The sequence below is a fragment of the Martes martes genome, assembly GCF_963455335.1.
Source record: "Martes martes genome assembly, chromosome: 4".
Classification (NCBI taxonomy): Eukaryota; Metazoa; Chordata; class Mammalia; order Carnivora; family Mustelidae; genus Martes; species Martes martes.
The window spans coordinates 171623489-171648141 of NC_137891.1; the positions used below are offsets into that span (position 1 = coordinate 171623489).

The window sequence follows — 24653 nt, forward strand, 5'->3', positions numbered from 1 at the left end:
TCTTCCAGAGATTCCATGGGATGTGGTAGTCATGGCCCATTTTGGTCACCTCTGTGGCTCTGTGATGTGTCTTTCAGGACTGGACAGCCCAGCCCCCTCTTCCACCCTGCTTCTAGGCCCCTGAATATAGGTAGTTGATCTCCCCTGCAGACTTTCCCAAACGGAGGTGAACTGCGCAGCGAGCAGAGGACGCACATCCCCTGTTCTGTCTCAGGGCAAAGGAAGAACTCGGGGAGCCCAGTGGTTCATTCAATCGAGAAAATCTGCTGAGCACCTAGTATGCGCCAGTCCTGCACTGGGCACCGGGAGCATTGGGAACAAGACCAGACCGTGTCCTCGAGTCAGAAGAGGAGTCACAAGACAAGAAAACTGTGCTGAGTATTATGATAACGAAGTACAGAGAACTGTTCTATATAACAGGAAACCAGACAGGCCTAGGGGCCAGGGAAGGCATCCCAGGAGATAACACACCCTTGGAGCTGCGCCTTTAAGAGCTGGCAAGCGCTCCCCAGGTGCTCGGAGACTGCTCCGACTACCTGCACATTCAACGGAAGAGGAGACTGAACCGCCAGCGTCGGTCTACCCTGCCCGCTTCACTTAGCCAGACCAGGCTGAGCACCGCTTGGAGGGCGTAGACACAGCGCGCGAGCCAGGCCTCGGCACCCCACCCCCACCCCGCCGCCACCCTCGGCGCCCAGGGCGGGGCCTCAGCCCAGGTGCGCGGCGGCGTCGGCGGCGGCGGAGCTTCGCGGAGGCAGGAAGTGTGTCCCCAGCGGCGGCCCGTGCCGCGCTCCCGCGAGACGCTCACCTGCGCTCCAGGTGAGCGGCGAAGGGGGCGGGGGGAGGGGCCGAGCCGGAGGCGGCTCACCTGGCGGGACAGGTAAGCCCCGCGCGGGCCGGTGGGGGCGCGAAGCACGGCGGCACTGGTGTGGAGAGACCCCTGAGGCTGCGCCTGGGCGGGGGAGGGTCCCGGGACCAGTTCCTCGGGCGCCACCCTCCCACTTCCGGGGTGTGCGGGCCCGGCCGGGGAGCGGCCCGAGCGGGCGACGGGGCTGGGCGGGCAGAGTGGGGTGGGAGGGCCGCGGTCGCCCTCAGGGCTGCGCTGGCTGGGGGCGGGAGCCGTGCTGGCCCGGGGAGGCAGGGTCGGGAGGGGGCGGGCGATTGTGCACCCCCAGAGGAAAGATGTCAGGTGGGGAGAGGGGCTGCGTCTGCCCGCGGGCGGAGGGCCTCTGCAGCTGGAGAGGGTGGTGCTCGCCCCGAGGGTCTTGCTGGTGTAGGGGCTGTGCTGATCCGAGGGGCAGTGCCGGGGTCTGGTTCTCCCGTGCCTCGCGAGTAGGTGTCCCGGATGCCGGAGTCGCAGGCTGAGCCTTCGGGGCAGGAAATAGAGGGTGCGGGGACGCCGGGTGCGAGAGCAGAAGGCTGTTTCTCCGAGCAGGGCTGGGGTGCCCCTCTCGGTGGGGTGTGCTGGACTGGGCTGGGTACAGGGGTGGGGCCTGTCCTGGGGACCTTGGGAGGAGGGGAATAGTACAGAGACAGACCCGTGTGTGTGTTCTCAGGGACGAGGGAAGGGGGAAGACCATCAAGAGAAGTTTGATGAGGGTGGGTTAGGACCTTTTGACTCTGAGGAAGATCCCTGCTGCGACTTGGGGCGCCCAGCTTCCAAGCCCCTCCCACTTCCATGCACCACGCCAAGCAGCCTGCACGGAATATCTCATTTAAACCTCACAGTGGCGCAGGAAGATACTCCTCTTTTCCCTTGCTAAAGAGGAGAAGACTGAGGCCCAGAGTCTTGCTCCAGGCCACAGTAGGAGCAGGGGCCCTGCCCTCACTCAACCAAGTGACCAGTGTTCCTAGGGCTTGGGAGGTGGGGACAGCAGCAGTTAGGAGAAGATAGAATCTGAAAAAAATGGGCTGAGATTGACTTCAGGAGGTTTCTGGACCTAGAGGGGAAACTGAGAGGAGCTATTGTCCTTACCCAGGTCTTGCTCCCCACTTCCCTCTGTCTCACCCCCATTCCAGGTATGTGGCACAAAAGAAAGTACATGGGCTCCAGAGTCTGGCAGACCACAGGACAAATCCTGTTCCATCGCTTTCCAGCTCGGTGTCTCTGGGCAAGTCACATCTGAGCTTCAGCTTCCTGATCTGTAAAGTGGAGATACACTACTTCCTGAGCAGGTGTGACTGTTAGGTAAAGTGAAAGTCCTCCTGGGCCAGAGCCTGTTTCTGGCCCATTCCCTGCCATTTCCCCAGCATTTAGCACAGTGCTGGACACATGATATTGCGCAATAAATATTTGGTGGGTGAATTTAATGAATAGTAGCAAATCCTTAAGCCTTGGCGGTAGAGAAGGAGTGACTCAGACCATCATCAGTAACCCCTTGATGTTTTTAGAAACCCCAGGTACCCCAGAGCTCAGTGTGGTTCAAACAATGTAGAGACACCCAAACTCCTCATCCAAGGCCTGAGTCTAGAAGACTCAGGGCTTCCTCTGTGGTCCCTCCAGGGGTTCAGGCTTATCCATGGAGCTGGCCACTTTGCCCCCTTCCTCCCAAGTAATAGATGGGATGAGGTAGTGGGTAAGAATCTGGGCCAGGCTGCTTGGGTACAAATAGATGTGTGGCTTGAACAGCTTATTTAACTTATCTGGGCCTCTTGGTATATAGTAACAACAACAACAACAATAATACCTACAAATAAGGTTGTGAGAATTAGTTGGTTTTTTTTTTAAGATTTTATTTATTTATTTGGCAGAGAGAGAAATCACAAGTAGGCAGAGAGAGGGGGGAAGCAGGCTCCCCACTAAACAGAGAGCCCAATATGGGGCTCGATCCCAGGACCCTGAGATCATGACCCAAGCCGAAGGCAGAGGCTTAACCCACTGAGCAACCCAGGCATCCCAAGAATTGGTTTAATAACATTCACAGCACATAGAACAATGTAAGCCATCAATAACTAACTCATTCACTAGAATGCAGACTTAGGTCTGCAGATTAGGAAATTTTGTCTGTTTTAGCACTGTATCCACCAAATTTAGAACAATGCCTGGAATTCAGTAGGCCCTCACCTAGTATTTGTTAATTAAGTGAACCAGTGATTCCATACTCACCCCCAAGGCAGAGGTTTTTAACCACTGGCCTGTCTGGATCATGAGGGACTTCCAAGTCAACTATTAGAGTCTCCGTGTACACATTTTTGGAGAGGGGATTTCATCCTCCTTCCCCGAGCCTGCTGCTACTCCTAGTCTGGTCAGCCTAGAGCCTAAGTCCTTTTTCTTCCTACCCAGTGGTCCTGGTTCTACTCTGAGGTCACACAGAATGTGTCAGTCCCCTGAAGCACTTACTGTACCCAACCCTGTTCCAACACCGAGCCAGAAAGCAGTCAGACACAGTCACAGTCCCTGCCCCTTGGGGTCATATAGGCTTATCTTCAAACAGTGGGTTTAAGGCCAACCCAGCTGACAGAGCCCAGCAGAAAGCTGTGGGGAGAGGGGCTCGCATCTGCTTGGGGAGCTGGAGGGGCCTTGGAGAAGGGGTGCAGAATGGGGTCAGGGGAATGAGTTCAATAATTGCAGGAATAAAGAACTCCTGTATCCTCTTACCAGCCGCCAGGGCTAGCATTCCTTCCTCCTTCCCTTACTCTCTTGAGACACACGCACCTTCTGATTTTCTTGGGAAACTTTTGAGATTAGCTTGCTGACATCATGCTCCAGTGTATACTTCTGAGAATAAGAACATTGTCTTATATAACCGTAGTAATCAAATTCAGGAAATTTAACATTGGCATATTACTGTAATATACAGTCTGCTTTCAAATTTCACCACTTATCCACATTATCCAGTATCTAATTTCTCCTCTTGATCCAGGATCCAATCCAGGATCACACATTGCATTTGGTTGTCATTCCCTTAAGTTGGACTTGTCTGACGTCTCTTCATGATTACGTTCAGGTATGCATTTGGAGCAGAACTACTTCTTAAGTGATGTGGTATCCTTCTTAGTGCCAAGTATCAGGAGGCACAGGATGTCAGTTCATCCCTTTACTGAGGATGTTAACCTTGGTCATTTGATTACAGTGGAATCTGCTAGGTTTCGCCCGATTTTTAAAGTTCTCCCTGGCTGTAGCAAGTAGAAGGGAATGGAGGTGGCCAGAATGGGAGCCTTGATAGTACCTGGGTGAGAGATGGTTGTGGCCCTGTTTAAAGAAGTGGCATTTATTTGTCCAAAGCACATTGTCTGTTCGAGCCACAGCTGGGACTAGAACACAGATCTCCTGATGCCTACTCCCAGGCTCCTCACACATCACCAGTTCTGGGACCCCAGTGCCATTAAATCAGGGGTAAAAAGATAAAGGATCAGTGTTGCAGAAAATCCAGGTTGTTGCATGGCAAACCCCTACATGGGATCAAGAACCTTCCACACATGACTACATAAAGTTCCCTGACTCCCATAGGCATAGTTATTCACTCCCAAAATGCCTCATATATCCTACATGTCCCATCTTAGGAGATTTTAAGCAACTGTTTTTCCTACAAAACCATGAGTGAATCACAAGAACAGGGTCTGTAGTTTATTCATCTGTGTGTGGGTTGTGTTTTTTTTTTTAAGATTTTATTTATTTATTTGAGAGAGAGAGCACAGCAGGGGGAGCAGCAGGCAGAGGGAGAGGGAGAAGCAGGCTTACTGAGCAAGGAGCCAGATATGGGGCTTGACCCCAGGATGTGGGACCATGACCTGAGCCAAAGGCAGGTCATCCGTGGTTTTACAGCGCCTAACGTGGAGCCAGGCTCCGTGATTATGGAATGAATGAAGTCTTCACTCTGAGCTTGCTAGCAACCAAGTCAAGAAGAGAAAGAAAGTGTATTTCATGGCTTGGCTTTCTTGTCTAATCAAAGGAGGCAAAAGAATGCTTGGTGTTAAATATTGCTAGGAGAGCAAATCTGACCCAGACTGAAACATTGACAGGGGAACTGTCACATTCCCATGACTGATTTGAAGGCAGAGGGGAAGGGAAGGTAGTGATGGTCAAGTTCACATGGAAAGCATGTGTTGAGAGCCTCAGAGACTCTGTTGGGTGGGATTACCAACAGAGGGAATAAACTGAGGGAGACCATTCCCCGGAAAGGGAGATCTCCGGAGATTTTTCTTTTCATATGGTAAAATATACACTATATAAAATTTGCCATTTAAAATTTTTTATTACCATGTTAACCATACAGTTCTGTGGCATTAAACACATTCACATTGTTGGGTGTTATTTGACCATCGCTACCATCCATCTCCCAAACATTTTCATCTTCCTAAAGTGGAACTCTAGGGGCGCCTGGGTGGCTCAGAGGGTTAAAGCCTCTGCCTTCGGCTCAGGTCGTGATCTCAGGATCCTGGGATTGAGCCCCGCATCAGGCTCTCTGCTCCGCGGGGAGCCTGCTTCCCCCTCTCTCTCTGCCTACTTGTGATCTCTGTCTGTCAAATAAATAAATAAAATCTTAGGGAAAAAAAAAAAATCATAAAGTGGAACTCTACCCATTACACACTAACTTCCCATTTGCCCCTTCCTCCAGCCCCTGGCAACCACTGTTTTCTGTCCTAAGAATTTGTTCTAGATATTTCGTATAAGTGGGACCATACAATATGTGTCCTTTGTGTCAGGTTTCTTTCATTTAGCATATTGCCTCAAAGCTCATACATGTTGTGGCACGTATCTGTCTCATTCCTTTTTAGGGCTGAATAATATTCCATTGTAAGTATATGTGGCGTTTTGTTTATTCATACATCTGTCAGTGGACATTTGGGTGATTCCCACCTTTTGCCTATTGCATATAATGCTGCTGTGTGGACACTGGCATGCAAATGTTTGTTTCAGTTCCTGCTTTCCGTCCTTTTGGGGGACTGCAGGCAGGGATTGCAGGCCCACGTGGCAGTCCTGTGTCTGATTTTTGGAGGCACTGCTGTGTTGTCTGCTACAGCGGCCACACCATTCTCCAAGGGCTCCTCCATCCCCACGTCTCCAGTGCCTGTCATTTTCTGCTTTTTCGATGGTAGCCACCCCACCACATCCCTGGGTATGAAATCTCAGGACACTTTTTAAATTTTTTTAAATTTTTATTTAAATTCAGTTAATTAACATATAATGTATTTTTCATTTCAGAGGTACAGGTCAGTGATTCATCAATCTTATATAATACACAGGACATTTTTTTTTTAAGATTTTATTTATTTGTTTGTCAGAGAGAGTGAGCACAGGCAGACAGAGTGGCAGGCAGAGGCAGAGGGAGAAGCAGGCTCCCTGCTGAGCAAGGAGCCCGATGCGGGACTTGATCCCAGGACGCTGGGATCATGACCTGAGCCGAAGGCAGCCGCCCAATCAACTGAGCCACCCAGGCGTCCCCACAGGACATTTTTAAAAAGATTTATTTATTTATCTGAGAGGAAGGGAGGGGGAGAGGGAGAGAGAATCCCAAGCTGACTGTGCACTGAGCGTGGAGCCCAACACAGGGCTTGATCCCAAGACCCTGAGATCATGACCTGAGCAGAAATCAAGAGTCAGACGCTTAACCGACTGAGCTGCCCAGGTGCCCTGTCCCGGGAAATTTTGAAATGTAGGTTAGACCAGAGACAGAATTTTTTCTTTGGAGAGGGAGGGACACTAGATGGGGGTTCCTGGGCCTAACTGCACCCTTGAACGTGACTCCTTCCTGGCCTCTCGTCCCTAGGTGCCTGGCTGCCACAAATCATGCAGTGAGCCATGCCCCGCCCTGGACACCCCCGCCCATCATCTGGGCCCCCGCGCTTGGGACCCTGGGAGAGGCCAACAGAACTATGCGTGGAGACTTTTGATGAGTCATCCCAACCCCCACCAAGCCGCCGCACCCGCAGGCCAGACCCCAAGGACCCTGGCCACCATGGGCCCGAGAGCCTTACCTTCATCTCCAGCTCTCCTGAGTCTGCTGCTGAGCCCCCGGCCTGCTGCCTGCCCTGGCGACCGTGGGTTTGGGACTGGTGCCGGGCTGCCTTCTGCTTCCGCCGCTGCCGGAGTTGCCTCCAGCGCTGGGGGGCCTGCATGCGGGGCTGCAGCCTCTGCTTGTCTGCTGGTGACTCCTCTGAGGGGGCTGCTGAAGCCAACTGGGCCAAAGAACACAATGGAGTACCCCCCAGCCCCGACCGTGCACCTCCCAGCCGGCGGGACGGCCAGCGGCTCAAGTCACCCATGGGTAGCAGTTTCAGCTACCCTGATGTCAAGCTCAAAGGCATCCCTGTGTACCCCTACCGCAGCGCCACCTCCCCAGCCCCTGATGCGGACTCCTGCTGCAAGGAGCCACTGGCTGAACCCCCACCCATGCGGCACAGCCTGCCTAGCACCCTCGCCAGCAGCCCCCGTGGCTCCGAAGAGTACTACTCCTTCCATGAGTCAGACCTGGATCTGCCCGAGATAGGAAGCGGCTCCATGTCCAGCAGAGAGATCGATGTGCTCATCTTCAAGAAGCTGACCGAGCTATTCAGTGTACACCAGATTGACGAGCTGGCCAAGTGCACATCAGACACTGTGTTCCTGGAGAAGACCAGTAAGATCTCGGACCTTATCAGCAGCATCACCCAGGACTACCACCTGGATGAGCAGGATGCCGAGGGCCGCCTGGTTCGAGGCATCATTCGCATCAGTACCCGCAAGAGCCGAGCCCGCCCGCAGACCACAGAGGGGCGCTCCGTGCGGGGTGCAGCCCCTGCTGCTGCCCCCGACAGTGGCCATGAGACCATGGTGGGCTCAGGGCTCAGCCAGGATGGTAGGTGGGGTTCCCCGTGGCTGAGGGACAGAGTGGAGGAGACTCTGGCCAAGGGAGGGCTCCACTGGGTCTGTGGCCACTGTGGGTCCACCCCTCAGCCAGTCCCTGCTCTCCTTTGTCCTTTCGTGTCCCCTAAGAGGCCCCTCTATCCCCTGGTACAACCTGCCAGAGTTTGCAGGCCTAGCCTGGTTAACAGATCCAAGATCCCATATGAATTTAGACATGGGCCCTGGCCTAACCAAATCCCCCACCCAGCCACCACTGCACAGATACACACACACACACGCACGCACGCACGCACGCACATGCTAATTGTCGGTGTCTTTGTTTTAAACATTGTTTCTCAAGCCCAGCCCAGGTGTAGATGACCCCTCTCTCATCAGGCTGGGAGCTGAAGTTGGGGTTAGGGTTGAAAGGATGTGATAATGACCACTGCCCCCTCCTGTTCCCTCCCTAGAACTCACAGTGCAGATCTCCCAGGAGACCACTGCAGATGCCATCGCCAGGAGGCTGAGGCCTTATGGAGCCCCAGGTTTGGTCCTGACCCGATGAGTACAGAAAGAGGAAACTACCCTCACCCAGCCCCCCCACCACCCCTGCCATGGCCCTCTCCCAGTTTCCTCTGGAGGTGTGTGGGGATGGGATCAGAAAGGAACCAGAAGCCTGAGCAGCCTAGACCCCATCCTAATCCTGCAAGCTGGCTTCAAGGGTTCACCTGGGAGATATTCAGGGGCCTTCCCCTGAACCAGCAGGGGGCAGGTGCCCAGAAGTTGCATCTGAGCCCCCCCAGTCACTGGGGAGGACAGTGTAGGGCGGAGGCCATGCACTGGAGCTGAAAAGGCACCCTTTGTGCCATCTACTGCTGCCTTCTTGGTCTTCAGAGCCCACAGGAGTGGGGTCATTCCCCTTTAACAGACAGCAAGGCTGGGGCTCAGAGGTCAAGAACCTGAGTGGGTCATCCAGTCAGGATCAGACTGAGATCAGACTGACCCAGGCTTGAGTTCTGCTCCGCTCCTTCTTGACAGGCTTCTCCCTGTCGGTGGGACCTGGATGATCTCCTTCCCTCTCTAAGCCTGTTTCCTCTTCCCTTCCCCTCAGGATACCCAGCCAGCCACGATTCATCCTTCCAGGGCACAGATACAGACTCGTCAGGAGCGCCGCTGCTCCAGGTGTACTGCTAACCCTTCTGGGAGAAGTAGAGCCCGCAGCCTGAAGAGGGGAAGCAGGCCCCCCTTTGGAGGAGGCTGGGCCATCCCGGCCCCTGCCACCTCAGCTGACTGGTTCCTGGACCATGTGCATTTCACTGGGCGACGGGTGCCCACATCACCCTGGATCCCTCGCTGGCCTGACCCCTGCCTGGGCCTGTTCCTTCCTGCCCACGGTCTTCAGGCAGGCTGGATCATGGAAGGCAAAGACTGAGAGGAGTTACATTCTGGGATTGAATCCCAGCTCTACCGTAACCAGTCAAGCAAACTCCCCTCTCCCCAGGATGAGGGTAGGGGGAGAGGGTGACCGCTCAAAGCAGCTTATCTTAAATGGATTGGGTTGGGGGGCAGGCAGGGCCTCTTGTCTCGAATTCTGTGGGCAGTGCCCACTCCACGTTATGTTCTATTGGTTCTTGGCTTATGTTCTATATGCTAACATGACCATAGTTTGAAGTACAAAGATAGTAGATGACTGCCTGGTCATCTCGGCTGTGATAATGCTTTCTGTCCAATCTGCTTGACCGATACACAGAGCAGGAGACAGGACAGAGTGCCCAGCCTGCCTTAAGTGTTGTGGGGTCAAAGTCAGAAGGCTAAAATGAGACCAAGAATGTCCACCTCTCAGGTTCACTGAATTCCAATGAGCCAGTTTCTATAGTTTACGTACCTGAGAAAGGTCTGACAAGTGGTTTCTGTCATTGTTGAGAGGTTCTTCTAGGCAGGCATACCCGGACCCCTCCTGCTGCCCCAGTTCACCACCTGCAGCCTGGCCTGCTTCTGGCCATCCCTGTAGTTTCCCCAAATCCTTGAGCATAGGTCAGCCCTCTCCCAGCCTCAGACGAGGCTCCTTCCACCTCTCCCTGGTTCTGATAGAGCACTGCGATCTACTGGGACCTTCTTGACCTTCCCAGGAACCCTGGAGTGGGGTCAGGACTAGGAGGCTGGGGCTCAGAGGGGTCAAGGAACTTGTCACACAGCTAGTAACTGGCTCTGGACCTGAAAGCTGCCCTCTTGGCAGTTCTGCCCCAAAGCTGGCAAGCTGACCTGCTTGGGGCAGAAGCAGGGTCCCCGTTTGGACACAAGCCCAACTGGGTTCAGAAAAATCCTATTTAGCTCCTCCTCACACACAGGGCTGTCTTGCTAGTCCTCAGCAGTGAGGACAGAGCAGGCCCACAGGCCCATTCTTGGCTGAATGAATTAGGTGCCCAGGATCCCTACCCACTCACCTATAGCTCCCACACCTCACCTTTTTATTGTCCCCACAGGCCCTTTTGGGAAGTGACAATTAGACAAACTACTTATCCAGCTCCCCCCCAAGGGGGATGGTCCCCTTGGGGTCTGTGACAAGGCCCCAGTGCCAGTGACAAAACTGGCCTCTTGCCTTTAGCTCTATCATGCTGGTCAAGGCCTGTCCAAGACTGAGAATGTCTACAGTGAGAAACGGTCTTAGAGATGAAAATGGAATCAAGTCCAGTTGGTCTTAAATTTTGCTGAGTCATGGGCCCCTTTAAGAATATGACAATATATTCTAGTCCCTGTAACCAGAAGAACTCACCTTTGCTCTGTCACACACAGACTAAAAGCCTTGCTTTAATTCTCCCTTTAAGTAATGAAAAACAGCCCCAGAGAGGTGTAAGGACTTGCTCTAGGTCACATGGCAGAATCTGGGCTAGAAGCCAAGCCCCCAGCAGCAGCAATAAGAAAGGCCAGAGGGAAGAAGAGACACAGGTGGAGTAAATAGTTTTAATGTGTAATAGCAGGCCAACCGGGGAAGATAAGACACCCCCCAACAAGGCCCCAGCCCTTCTCCTATGATGCCCTAGGACCAGTGTGCCTGAGCCAGTCCCATGCCTGCCCCAACCCCGAGGCCCCCAAGTCCCAGGGGAGGGTAAGAAAAGAAGGTGGATGGCTGGGGGCTCAGCCCCAAGAGTTCAGGGAGGCAAACACAGGGCCTAGTTGAATTTGGCCTTGGAAAAATCCATCTCCGGATGCTGATCCATGAACCTGGGAAAGGAAAGTAGGAAGAAGGTAAAATAGGCCATCCCCTCCTGCAAAGTTAGCCCCTTTCTCCCAGCCTCTCAACATCAGGTCTAATTTCTTTAGAATCCTGAGCAACTTGGAGCCAGGCCTGACAGTGGTAGGGCCTGAGGATCTTCTGTAGGTGGCAATGACCGCTTGTGTTATCCCTTCCTACCCTGAGGTACCTTTGCCCTCGAGATGACCTCAGAAAGTGATTAGGGTAGGCAAGCTGAGGCTATAAATCCATAAACTTGGCTGGCTCAACCCAGAAGGGAAAAGGCAACTCCTGTCTCCTACTCAGCGACCCACTCACTGTCACCCAGGTCCAGGCCCAACACCCACCTCTCCCAACCCCACCCCCATCTCTGCCTCTCTCACTTCTTCAGAATCTCCTGCTTTTTCTGCTCATCCGAGGTGGGCAGCCCCATGGACTTCTGCCTCTGGTCGTACATCATCTTTTCCACCATGCTGCGGGTCTCACTGTCCAGGTCTGACAACTAAAGGCAGGCAGAAACAGGGACAGGTGAAGCTCTGGGACCACCTATGCCCTCACCTCCCAGCTGAAGCCCTCCGGCCCCCCACAACCAGCCAGGGCTCACCTTGGAGTTCTCAGGGTTGATCTTCTTGGTATTGATCTCAGGGTCACTGGACACTAAGCGGCTCCACCACTCCATCTTGTTGATCTGTGAGGAGGGGAACCACCGGGGGACTGGAGGTCGCTCCCTCTGTGCCCTAGGATCCACCCCTCAACCTTTCCAGGACCCAACTCGCTCCCATCCACACCTGCACCTGGGATCACAAAGACCTGTGTAGGGACCTAGGGTGCAGATGGGCAAGGCCTCTGCCCTCCCCAGTGGCTGAGGGAAATGGACGAGACGGTCACAGATCAGCATCACTGGGGCAAAAATCAAGCGGGGAGCTACTCATCCAGGGCAGAAAGTGAGAAGTTAGAGCGGCACCTGGGCTGGCCCGGAGGGACACACAATACACCTGATGAAAAAGCAGGGCAGGGATTCCAACTGGGAGGAAAATCAAGTACAAGGGCACAGAGAGGTGACAGAGAGGCAGGTAGGCTAGGACAGGCCTTAGGGAAGCCTTCCTGGGACCCATGACACTTTAGAGAGACATTTATTTACGAATGACGGGAGGCCTTCCGAGGGCAACTCGCTACATTTTGTCCCCTGCTCTCTCCCCAGCATTTAGAACACTCTGGCATGTAGTAGGTATTCACGTATTCGCTGAACCAAATGCATGTACAAACCAAAGGAAGGTGGTTTGGTCCCAAAGAATTTCCATCTTGATTCCACCCCTACCTAGAGAGAAGAGGCTGGCAGATCTCTTGAGTTCCCCTTTTCCTGACTCTAAAATGGTACAGACCTACATTAAAAATCTTGGGCAGACTAAACATGTCCGCTAGACTCCCCCACATGGTCCCCAGGTGAATGAGCAGACAACTGCCCTCCTTTTTCCATCAAGACGCAGAGGAGGCCAGGCCACTCGCACCTTCTCCAGATGCACCGTCACCACCTTGCCGTCCTCGATGAGCCATGAGCTCTCCTCCACCTTCACCTCGTTGTAGAGCTCCCCGTCAATGACTGCCGGCTGTCCCTTGAGGCCCACCCGCAGGTGCCGCCGATGGATGTCCACCACCACATCCTTCCCCTTCAGCCGGAAGTTCACACGGAAGGGCAAGGCCAGCTGCACGAGGCAGGAGAAGTCAGAAGGAGCCCCAAGCTGGCTCCCTAACCTCCCAACCCTCGCCCCAATCACTCACGTCCAGCTCGGACAAGGTCTGCGTCCAGCGGTAATTGGGCAAGTCGGCCCCATTGCCAAGGTTAGGCTTCAGTTTCCCTTTGTCTTTCTCGTCCTCCTCCTCCTCGTCCTCCTCAGCCTCCTGCTCACAGTTGGGGTGCTCAGCTACTTACCTGACACAGACTGCACCCCACTGAGCCAGGCCCAGGGCTGGCACTAGGCATACAGCCGCAAGATGAAAGAGACCTGGTCCCTGCCCACTCCATGGCTCACTGGGAGCCACTAGTTACAAAATGGTTCTGATCTCTGCCTGAGAGGAGCAGCAGGCCATGTGACAAAGGACACAGCTGGGGAAAAGTGACAGTCAGAGATGGACCCACAGAACCTAGCTGGAGATTTCAAGCCAAGGGACTTGGAAAGAAAGCCCAGCCCAGAACAGAAGGTCACAGGGTAGCCATAAGCATGGCTGTTCTAAAACAAAACCAGGCTGCCCGACAATCAATTCTCTTCTGTGTCTGTAGGGCTGAGACACCAAGTGTCAGACCAGAAACTCTGGAGAACCAAATCAATGTCCCAAGGATTGTTTGGGAAGCTGGACTTACGTCAGAGGGAGGAGCCCTGAGGGGTATATCCCCCAGATGTATCAGAGTAGTCTCCCCCAACAGGGCCAGGCTGGGCACGCAGACCCCAGCCCAACCCAAATGATACCTGTCCAGGCACTGCCCTCTGGCTCTTGGGCTTTCCTACCAAGGCTTTAAGGCCAACGGGTTGTTTCTTTTAAACCTGGTCCTATGGTCCAATGTCTATGAGTGGGATCTGGAACTTTGCGGAGGACCCCCAAAGCTGAGGGAGAGGGTATAGGGGGAGGCATTCCAGAGACAGAGAAAGGCCAGAAAGTGCCGAAGTTCCCAAGCCCTGACGAGCCTCAGGTACCCCCAATGCCTCTCACCTGCTTCCCCGGGGAGCCGAGACTGCCGTTCTTGAGCTGGGCCTCATGATTTTCTGCATCCTTTTTCTGTGGTGAAAGGCACAGCAGTTGGCAAGAGAATCCTTGCTGCCAGTGCCCATGGGGATGGTGTCAGGGGTGGGGAGGCCCTCGAATACCTGGTCAATCTCCAGCTGCAGCCTCTCTGCCTCCTCATCAGTCAGCTCCTTGATCTGGGGCCCAGAACTCTCGGACTTGGCCTCCTTGGCCAGCCTGGCTGCCCGCTCTGCCTTCTCCCGCCGGTCAGTCTCCTGCCGAGCTCTCTTCTCCCGCCGGGCCTTCTGTGCCAGCTGGTTATGGTGGTTGAAGGTCTGTGTGATGAGCTGGGGAAGGGAGAGAAGGCGATGAGGCACTGGGGCTCTGGCCGGTGGCCCAAGGCCTGGAGTCCAGTCCCACCTCTATGCGCTGGATGCCTGGGCACGGCACTGTACTCGACCTCGGTTCCTCATCTATAAAATGGGGATCACACTACACACCGATCTCAGAGAATACCTGCAAGGCCCCGGTGGGATAAACAGTGGCTATTTAAAAAAACAGTCTAGGGGGCGCCCGGGTGGCTCAGCTGGTTAAGTGTCTGCCTTTGGCTTAGGTCATGATCCCGGGGGTCCTGGGATGAGCTCAACAGGAAGCCTGCTTCTCCCTCTCCTTCTGCCTGCCGCTCTCCCTGCTTGTGCGCTCTCTGTCAAATAAATAAAATCTTAAAAAAACAAAACAGGGTCGCCTGAGTGGCTCAGTGGGTTAGGCCTCTGCCTTCAACTCAGGTCATGATCTCAGGGTCCTGAGATCCAGCCCCACATCAGGCTCTCTGCTCAGTGGGGAGCCTGCTTCCCCCCTCTCTCTGCCTGCCTCTCTGCCTACTTGTGATCTTTCTGTTAAATAAACAAATAAAATCTTAAAAAAATAAATAAAAGAATAAAATAAAATAAAAAAACCACAACAAGAAAAACAGTCTAGTGACTAAAGACACGGACAGGGAAGGCGGACAGACTGTGTTCTCATCCAGGCTATTGTATTTTTGGCAAAGGACCTACTAGCCTGGAAGTGCTTCAGACTTCTCATCTGCTCGGAGTCCCTCCCGACAGAGCTGGGCTGTTAGAAGCTGAACTCCTGAGCTCGCAGGCCCTCGCTGCCCCGCTGACTGCTCTCTTCCCTGCTGTCTCCAGGACAGCAGAGCCAGCGCCACCTCCCTCAGCACTGCCCCGACCTGCCACATCAGCAGGGAGCCAGAGAGAGCTTTCTTGAGCGAAGAGGCCTGCAAGCTATCAGTGTCGAATCCTTCCTCTTCCGCTGTGCCTCCCCAGAATGCTTCCAACTCACATCCAGCTGCCACTGTCACTATCTGGCTGTGCAGCCTTGGACCAGCGAAGGACTCTGACACCTTTTAAGCCCAATCTTCTCACCTGTCATGAGGATCGAACACGACAGATGCTTACAGAGACTGGCACGGTCCTGGCCAAATCACAGCCACATACAAAGTGTTAGCTTCCCAACATCCCTTGCCTGACTCAGACTAACCCAGTGTCAGCTGGTTAGGGGTGGAACAAGTACATTCCATGCTATAAAAAAACAATGGGAGAGATGGCTTACCTGTTTATACCAACAGGTCTCCAAATGTGGTTCCACTCCAGACCTACTGAATCTGGGGTGGGGCTCAGCATCCTATTTTTTTTATTTGCTTGTTTTAAGATTTATTTATTTGAGAGAGCACGTGCACACAAGCACATGAGCATAGGTAGGGGGCGGGGGGAGATAGGCAGATGGAGAGAGAATCCTGAAGCAGACTCCCCACTGAGCAGGGAAACTGATGCAGGAGCCAGAGTTCCCATCCCAGGAGCCAGAGTTCCAGACCTGAGCGGAAATCAAGCGTTGGCCGGGCCACTTAACTGACTGAGCCACCCAGGCACCCTGATAGTCTGTATTTTTAACAAGCCCTCCTGCCCACTTCTCAAGTAGACCAGAAGAGTCGTACCTAGACAGCAGTTTCCAGACCACTCCTACCTGTGTGACCCTGAGGTCATCACTCTGTGCTTCTATTTATTTTCAAAAGCAATCTTGCATAAGCTGTTCTTTGCCTAGAATGTCCTTGTCCCTACTCCCAGGTCATCCGGCCATCTCCTGCTCACCCTCTAGGACCAGCTCCAGTGTCTCTGGAGCCGCACCTCCTTACCTTCAGCAGGCCCAGGACACACCCAACTCAGGAGACCCAACCGTGTCCACCCCCACACCTGGAACAGGCCTTGCGGGGCACTCACCACAGAAATGGTGGTCAATTTACCATCTTCCAAACATCTCTGAGCCAGAGCGGGAAGGTGGGTAGGGTCTGCAAGAGCTGAGAGGCCTGCGTGGGGCTCAGGGTCACCAAAGTCACCCATGGGCTCCTAGACCTAGGTTCTGGCAAATGTCCCATGGCTTCTCATTCATTTGGTGCCAATTACTCCTGCTACCTCGGAACTCCCAACTTCATGCCACACTGGGGTAGTTCCATCCTCTGCAAGGCTAACGAGCACCAAAAGCATCCCCTAAATCAAATGGGTTAACAAAATGGAGCGCAAGTGAAACAGAAATGAGTCACCCGAAGGCCATTCCGCTGTCAATAGAATCAGTCATGAGACAATTACGCCAGCGGAGGCTGTTCCACCACAGGGCCTTGGTCCCAAATCCCTAATCGGGAAGACCTTGAACTCTAGCCATCTGCCAACCAGTGGTCATGGGGAGGCGGGCACAGGGCCCTCCCCTCTCCCAGCTCCAGTGAATCATGTTACACCCCATTTGTCCTGTTCCTTCCTAACTCCTGGAGGTTAGGTGAGGGCAGAGCTGAACCACCAGGCACAGTCAAGGCCAATCACAGCAGCTTCTGACCCCTCCTCCCAATCTCCTCCTACCAGCTTTACCCAGGCCCAGGCCAGGCAGGGACCCCTGAGGGCATGCAGCCTACTCTGCGATGCCAACTGGCAGGCTGTCACAGAGCCAAGCATCGGTCACTGGACACATCTTCGGGAAACTCAGCCCAGCAGAGTGGGGAAGGGATGAGGACAGTTGTACTAGTTCTAGAAGACAGGCCCCATACCCGAACACAGGCTTTCCCTGACCTAGGCTAGGTGATTGGGAAGTAAAGAGTGGTTCCCCCCAGCCTAGCCAGGAGAGACAGGGAGATATTAAACCTGAACATGGCAAAGGGGGGGCGGGGGCAGGGTGTGTGTGTGTGTGTGTGTATAACACACACGAGAGAAAACACACTCCTGTTCTAGAACTTCATATAAATGACCTCATTCAATAAGTACTCTTAAGTGTGTGTCTTCCTTTAATAGGCTGACCAATATTCCACTAGATCAATTACACGTATACATGACACTCTTTACTCATCCATCAGCGGAAGCTTGAACTGCTTCCACCTCTCGGCTCTTGTGCACAGTGCTGCAGTGAACACAGGTGTACAAATCTCTCAAGAACCTGATTTCAATTCTTTTGGGTATGTACCTAGAAGCTGGATCACTGGACCATACAGTAGTTCTATTTTTAATTTTTGAGGAAGCACCATGCTGTTTCCCATAGCAGCTGTACCATTTTGTATTCCTATCAATAATGCACAAATATGCCAATTTCTCTGCACCCTTGCCAACACGTGGGATTTTTCTGGTTGTTTTCTTTTTATAGAAGCCATCCTAATGGGTGTGAAGTGATATTTCAGCATGGCTGATTTGTATTTCCCTGATTAGTGATGTCGAGCATCTTTTATAATAAAAAATTGGGGAGCACCTGGGTGACTCAGTGGATTAAGCCTCTGCCTTCAGCTCAGTTCATGATCTCAGGGTCCTGGCATCAAGCCCTGCATCAGGCTCCTTGCTCAGCAGGGAGCCTGCTTCCCTGCCCTCCCCCGCACCTGCCTCTCTGCCTACTTGCGATCTCTGTCAAATAAATAAAATCTAAAATAAAAATAAAAAAATTTTAAAGAGCCACAATAATTCACTTTTACCAGAAATATCTGAAGATTACCCTTTTTTCCACATCCCTGTAAGCAAGGCTTTTTGTGGGTCTTTTTATGCTTTCATCAGCTTGGCAGGAAAAAAAGGGAATCTCACTATTTCTCCTAGATTTCCTAGATTACTAGGAAATAAGCTCTTTGGATCTTCTCCTCTTGGAATTGTCTAATTTTCTGCTTATCCTTTTCTTGTCAATTTATAAGCTCCTGCATATTAAATTAGTCATTAAATTTTCTGTCCTCTGTAGTGAACATTTTTTCCAAATCTACTGTTTTCCAATTAACTTTATAAGTCTCTTTTGCCAGACACACACAGTTTTCAAAGTTTGAAGAGGCAACAAGCTACCTTTTCTTTTATAGCTTCCAGGTTTCTAATTTTGCAAGGCCTCTCCCACACAAGATCATATGGTTTCCTAACTTTCCTTACCGGACTCTTCTTGGTCTGCAATTTATTTTTACATATGAGTAAAACAGATGGTATACTTGTAGTTCTTTACAGATAAATAGCCAGTTGTACCAGCAACGACTTATTCAATCATCCTTTGCCTACAGAACTGAATTACTACATCAGATGTGTACTGAATTCTCATATGCTAGACTTTTTCTAGGTTCTCTATGCTAATTCACTGTCCCACTTTTCTCTTCCTATGTCAATAACACACTGATTTGATCATTATGGCTTTCCTCAAATCCACAATCCCTTATCCTGAATTCCTAGCCCCCAAGGCTATAAAAACCACGAAAGTGTTTTTGGACTTACGAGTTTGTGGCATGAAGGTATTTATAGTCTTCCTATCTCCCACTTGGTATGAATATTGATACACATTTCTCTACAGAAATACTAATGCTTCATTACAGGATGCCTCTAACTCACGCAGCATATGTTACATACATTACTGCACTGTAACAAATTACTGTGTATAGTATATGCCTTGTATCACCTCCTAAAATCCAAAGAATTCCAAATCCCAAAATAGATCTGGCCCCAAGAGGTTCAAAAAAAGGAGCATGGGGGTGCCTGGGTGGCTCAGTCAGTTAAGCATCTGTCTTCGGCTCAGGTCATGATCCCAGGATCCAAGGACTGAGTCTCACATTGGGGAACAGGGAGCCTGCTTTCTCCCTCTCCCTGCCACTGCCCCCGCTTGTGCTCTCTCTTTCCCTCTCACTGTCAAATAAATAAATACAATCTTAAAAAAAAAAAAAAAAAAAAAAAAAAAAGACCATGAACTTGGTGCACCTGGGCAGCTCAGCTGGTTGGGAGTCAACTCTTGATTACAGCTCAGGTCATGATCTTGGGGTTGCAAGATCAAGCCCCGCATCAGGTTCCTCACTGAGTAGGGAGTCTGCTTCTCTACCTTTTCCTCTCCGCCCTCTGTCCCTTCCTTCGTGCACTCTCTTTCTCTCAAATAAATACATCTTAAAAAAACACACCATAAACTTGTATACTCAAACACCAGCCACTTCATCCACATGATCTCTTTTTACCCTCACAACAGCCCTGTGAGATAAGGATTAAGACCACTTTACAGGGGCGCCTGGGTGGCTCAGTGGGTTGAGGCCTCTGCCTTCAGCTCAGGTCATGATCCCGGGGTCCTGGGATCGAGCCCCACATCGGACTCTCTGCTCAGCGGGGGGCCTGCCTCCTCCTCTCTCTCTCTGCCTGCCTCTCTGACTACTTGTGATCTCAGTTTGTCAAATAAATAAATATATTTTTTAAAAAAAGACCAGTTTACAGATAAGAAAATATGATTCACCAATGTCACAGAGTTGCTGGGCAGGGAGGTGGGTGATGGACCAGGGACTGGGATTCTAACTCATATCTGCCCGACTCCAGAGTCCATGCTCCTAACCAGTGCACTTGAAAATGATGTAGCTGGTGGCCTGCACACAGGAGGCACGCAATATAAAAGTTACTGTGTTACAAATGGAGACCACCTGGGAAGGCTGGACAGGTTTTTGCCTGCCCATGAGTCTGACCAATTTCCTGGAGAATAGCTTTGTTTCTAAGGAACAAAGAACCAAGGAGCCCCCATCCTAGGTTAGTCCCCACTTAATGCTCACATCCAGCACACATCCAATGTACGGCAGCTACCATCATCCCCAGACTTTTTTTTTTAAGATTTTATTTATTTATTAGACACAGAGAGAGAGAGAGAGAGAGAGAGATCACAAGCCGGCAGGAGGAAGGCAGAGAGAGAAGGGGAAGCAGGCTCCCCGCCGAGCAGAGAGCCCGATGTGGGGCCCGATCCCAGAACCCTGAGATCATGACCCAAGCCGAAGGCAAAGGCCTAACCCACTGAGCCACCCAGGCACCCCAAGATGCCACTTTAAAAAAAGATTTATTTGCAGGGGGGCAGAAGGATAGGGAGAGAGAGTCTGTCGAGCAGACTCCTAGCGGAGCACAGAGCCCAATGTGGGCTCCATCTCATGACCCTGAGATCACGACCCAAGCCAAATCCAAGAGTCGTGGACACTTAACCAATGGAACCACTCAGGCACCCCAATACCACTTCTTTGTATCACTCACCTCTCTCCTTTCATGCAGCTACCTCTTACTCATCCTTCAAACTTCAAGCACCACTGCCTCAGAAAGTCTCCCTTGAACCCCCATCCTAGGTTAGTCCACACTTAACACTCCCAGGGCTTTTCCCTAACTCCCATGACTTCCATGTTTTGGGGGCAGGGGCAGGGTGCCGCACCATGAGATCCATGAAAACAAAGACCACATATGTATTCACCTCTGTAATCCCAAAGGAGCTGGTATAATACCTATCACAAACAAAGCATTAAGTGTCTGATAAATATTCATTGAATGAATGACTATTAGAAGGCAGTCTGGGGGCACCTGGGTGGCTCAGTGGGTTAGGCCTCTGCCTTCAGCTCAGGTCATGATCCCAGGGTCCTGGGATCGAGCCCCACATCAGGCTCTCTGCTCAGTGGGGAGCCTGCTTCCCCCGTCTTTCTCTGCTTGCCTCTCTGCCTACTTGTGCTCTCTCTCTCTGTCAAATAAATAAATAAAATCTTTACCAAAAAAAAAAAAAAAAAAGAAGGCAGTCTGGCCCACTGAAAAACAGGAGATGCTGAGCTAACACAGAAAGAACATTCGAGCCAGAAGGGGCCTACAGGTAGGTCCACCTTCTTCCATTTTGCAGACATACAGACTGAAAGAACCACAGTAACAATGGGAAATCAACCAACCCACACAGCTGGGCCAAGATCCCAGGACTCTCCACTCCCAGGCTATTGTGTCTGTAACAGAGTAGCCTCAGATCATCAAGACACAGTATAGAACATTCCAGCTTGTCAGATCCCTGAAGCCACAGAAAGCAGTTTGCAAAATGTCTCCTCCTTGTCACCATGTCTCTGTGAGTGAAAACAAGTAACAAGGTCCTAAAAGTCCTTCAGTGAGGTAACATCTTCATGACTTACCAATCTTCAAAAATATAGTTATAACCTAAGGAATCAAAAGGAAGTTCAAGGTCTCAGAGCCTGTAGCACAAAGTGCAATTCCCAAATCCATGAACTCTGGGTCACAGTGCCTGGGAAGATTGGAACTGGATGGCTTTAAGTTTTCCTGCATTTATTTTCTAAGCTCAATTTCTAACATGCCCACTCTCATCTCAGCTCATCAGATAAAACCTCCTTGATGCAAAAGGAACCAAGAAGTGTGGTGTCAAGGGCAGAAGGCAGTTTTACAACAGAGTCTGGTTCCAACCCTGGCTCTTCTACAGCTTAGCTCAAGACTTTGGACAAAGTCCCACAGCCTGGGTGGCGCAGTTGGTTAAGCATCCACTCTTGGTTTCGGCTCAAGTTGTGATCTCAGGGCTGTGAGATCAAGCCTAGAGGTAGGCTCTGAGCTCAGTCAGGGAGTCTGCTTAAGACTCTCCCTCTCCCTTGGCCCCTCCCCTCAGCTCATGCATGTGCATATGTACACACTCACTCTCGCTCTCAAATAAATAAATAAATCTTAAAAAAAAAAAAAAAAAGACAGACAGACTTTGGACAAAGTGCCAAACACTTTGAGCCAATTTCCTCATTTGCAAAATGGGAATAGTAACACCTGCCCTACTGAAGCCACCAAAGGATCATGGGAAATAGGGGTAGGTAAAGCACCCGGCAAGGAGAAGGGCTTCAGTACATGAGAGTTTGCTTCCCTTCCCCAACTCTTCACCCTTGGCATTTTACTTCCGCTGAAGGTTATTACTATGCCAAGGGAAGACCAGGTGAGCTTTTCTTCTGAAGAAACAGAGGCTCCAAAGGGACCACCGGCCCCAACACTCACCTTCTCTGCCATTCCTTCTTCTCCTCCAACAAAAAAGTCTGTTTTGCGTCGAAGGAAGCTGAAGAAAGTGTTGACAAGCTGAAAGACAGAAGGAAACTGAAGCTGTGGAGATGCCACATCGGGAGCCCCTCAAGTGCACACAAACCAGACTCTAGTCCAGGAGGGAGCTCGGGACTGGACTCTTTCACCCTGAGCCTCTCATCTGAGGACACAGCCTCCCCAACAGGCCCAACCTTAGTGACTTCCACTAGGAAGCCCAACCTTATTCAGATCGCCCGAGAGACAGATTTTTCATTTCTCCTGTATATGTGTACATGCATTTCACATTCCTTGAGGCTCTAGAAACAGCCTAAGGATATAGAATACTCCTCTGCATCCAGGGCTTGAAACACTTAGGCCCGGCTTTCCTTCCAGGTACTAAAAAGTCCATCCAGACTGGCACTGCCTGAGTTACTAGGGCAAAGCCAAAAAGAGGGGAGCAAATGAAGCCACTTCAAAGGGTAAAACCAACTAACTCTGGCCAGTAAACCAGAGTATTCAAGTGGTTAAGCACATGGGTTTGAGTATCAGACTGATACATATTAGCTGTCATCCTGGGGAAGTTTCTTAACTCTAGAAAGAAACAGCAGCAGGACCTATTTCTAGGGACCTAGCGAGGATCCAATGAGATACTGGAGGTGAGGGCTTTGAGCAGTGTCCAGCCCAGAGCAAGAGACCTCCTGCCAGAGTGTACTCCTCACACGGAGGTACGATGAACTGTGGCCAAGCTTCATCCCCAAAGCTTGGCACCAGGTCTGGCTCAGCGTATATGCTCAGTAAAACTTCTGCTGAATGAAAAGATCTAGTGGTGACCTAGAGTTAGCATATACAAGCCCTTTTATTTGCTCAAATAAGTGGTTCTAAAACTGATGCTAGAACTTAATCTTCATAGTTGAATTTCTACTTCAAGATACTTTTTTGATTCACTCAAAAATGCACTCCCAAATCCAATTTGGGGTCAACAATTTAGGAGGACGGGGGAGGGAATCTTTACACACATGCAAATTAATAACTCTCTTCCCAATTCAAAGGGCTTAGGAGTCCTTGGTTTCCACCGTAAAAGAATGGGAATGGAAAGCTCAAAGAAAACATGTTCCCAGTGAGATAAAGAATCAGCAATAAACTGTGAAAAGCAAGCGGGCCTAAGGAATGTGGTCCTAAGTCAGGAACACGGTGGGTGATTTTGAGCAAGTTCCTTTGGTTTCTTTTCAGACTGAGAGTTCTTGACAGGCTTTCCTACTGCTAACTTTCCATGTTTTTGGTGCAAAAAACCAACTCCAGAATCTATACCAGTTGGTCTGTGTGTTACTGTGTGGTCAGTATGCACGATTATGCTTTTGAAAAGCTCTTTTCAAGCTCCATCAGGGCAAGGACAGACTTCTGCTCGCATCTATATACCCAGGACCCAGTCCAGGGAGTGTCTGGCACATTATTGACAATTCATTACGGTCCTTCACTTCAAGACACTACTCTCCTCACTACTCAGAAAAGAAGGGATTTGTAGCTCTGTCTCAAAGACAAAGGAACTGAGCCTTGCAGATGTGCAAAGGTCCCTTGTGGGTAGGTGGTAGAAACAAATTGTGAACCCAAGCTTCCCATTCCCCATTCAAGGCCTGAAAGGACCACGTGCTAACATCACCACCCCGCCCCACCTCCACCCCACCTCCGACTCGCACGTTTGTCGGCTCGGTCCAGGTCTTGATAGATGCAAATACCAAAGTCTAGGATGGTTCATCCTAAGAACTGCTCTTCGGGGGCGGCCATCAGAGAGGAAATGAGGCCGGAAGCATGTGTGAGACCGGGGGACCAGCTACGGGGGGCGCTGCGGGTTTTCCAGGGCCGCGTTCGGAGACGCAGGAGTTGCCTAAGACTCCTTAGCCGAGTCTTAGTCAGTTGCTAAGACTCCTGCGCGGCGCCGGGGGCCCGGGACAGAAGAGCGGTGGGGAGGCCAGACCGGAAGCTGGGACATGGTGAGAATGGAGGAGGATCACAAGAACCCGCGAAGCCCAGGGGTGGATCTCGGCCCCCGAAGGCAGGGAAGTGGAGTGAGGGTGTCTAGGGCCGCGCGGGTAGGCGAGCGCCGCAACACCAGGCCAGGCCGACGCCGCGCGGGCCGTTACCTCCTGCACGCCGCCCTCGTGCTGCTGCGCCATGGCCAGCAACATGCCGTCGAACCGCTCCTCCTCCTGCTCTCCGCCCATCGCGCCTGCCACTAGCCACGCTCCGAGATCCTAGCTCCTCAATCGCGTCCCGCGCTCTCCCGGTTCCTTCGTGTCGCGTCCGGCCCAACAGCTCCAGTCGTCCGCCTTCCGCAGCGGAGCCGGAAACACGCACGCGCCGCACCGCCCAGGCCCTCCTTCTCGCCCTCTCTTCCCGCCTCCCTCCCGGCCCGCTACCAGTGACTGCGCGGCAAACAGCCCGCTTCACCCACCATTGGTGGACTCTCTGAGCCAATCGACGAGCGCGTTCAGGAGGCGGTGGGCGGAGCCGGGGATCCCGGAGTTTGGCGTGAGTTGCTATGGTCACCAGATGATTGGAGCCTTCCAGAAAACCGTGAGCTACGTTCTGGTGGAGTTGAAAAAAGGACAAACAGCGCTTCTGCCTCGAGAGTGAT

At 51.9% G+C, this 24653-nt stretch overlaps 2 protein-coding genes across 9 annotated transcripts; one reads left to right on the forward strand and one right to left on the reverse strand.

Moving 5' to 3' along the window:
* The first annotated feature begins 714 nt into the window (after positions 1-714).
* On the forward strand, positions 715-10526 carry KDF1 (keratinocyte differentiation factor 1). 8 transcript variants are annotated; one of them, XM_080799894.1, is made up of 6 exons: positions 715-819; positions 2020-2188; positions 3864-3947; positions 6711-7778; positions 8236-8310; positions 8877-10526. In XM_080799894.1, exons 4-6 carry the CDS (start codon positions 6743-6745, stop codon positions 8957-8959), a joined length of 1194 nt encoding a protein of 397 aa, XP_080656020.1. In that variant the 5' UTR covers positions 715-819; positions 2020-2188; positions 3864-3947; positions 6711-6742; the 3' UTR covers positions 8960-10526. The 8 variants fall into 8 exon arrangements, with proteins under 8 accessions (XP_080656020.1, XP_080656021.1, XP_080656022.1 ...); XM_080799895.1 differs by lacking the exon at positions 3864-3947 and having other exon boundaries at positions 744-819; XM_080799896.1 differs by lacking the exon at positions 3864-3947 and having other exon boundaries at positions 744-819; positions 2020-2175.
* A 186-nt stretch (positions 10527-10712) lies between these two features.
* Positions 10713-24373, reverse strand: NUDC (nuclear distribution C, dynein complex regulator). The gene is made up of 9 exons (XM_080799901.1): positions 24160-24373; positions 22001-22078; positions 13859-14062; positions 13704-13769; positions 12777-12896; positions 12506-12700; positions 11602-11685; positions 11381-11499; positions 10713-10987 (listed from the first exon to the last, which is right to left on the reverse strand). Exons 1-9 carry the CDS (start codon positions 24238-24240, stop codon positions 10936-10938), a joined length of 999 nt encoding a protein of 332 aa, XP_080656027.1. The 5' UTR covers positions 24241-24373; the 3' UTR covers positions 10713-10935.
* Positions 24374-24653: the final 280 nt, after the last annotated feature.

Coding starts and splice junctions, on each gene's coding strand:
- KDF1 (XM_080799894.1), top strand. CDS start 6,743: ATGCCCCGCCCTGGACACCCCCGCCCATCATCTGGGCCCCCGCGCTTG. Junction 7,779..8,235: donor CTCAGGGCTCAGCCAGGATG/GTAGGTGGGGTT, acceptor TTCCCTCCCTAG/AACTCACAGTGCAGATCTCC. Junction 8,311..8,876: donor GAGGCCTTATGGAGCCCCAG/GTTTGGTCCTGA, acceptor CCTTCCCCTCAG/GATACCCAGCCAGCCACGAT.
- NUDC (XM_080799901.1), bottom strand. CDS start 24,240: ATGGGCGGAGAGCAGGAGGAGGAGCGGTTCGACGGCATGTTGCTGGCC. Junction 11,686..12,505: donor TGACGGTGCATCTGGAGAAG/GTGCGAGTGGCC, acceptor CCCTCCTCACAG/ATCAACAAGATGGAGTGGTG. Junction 11,500..11,601: donor TCAACCCTGAGAACTCCAAG/GTGAGCCCTGGC, acceptor GCCTGCCTTTAG/TTGTCAGACCTGGACAGTGA.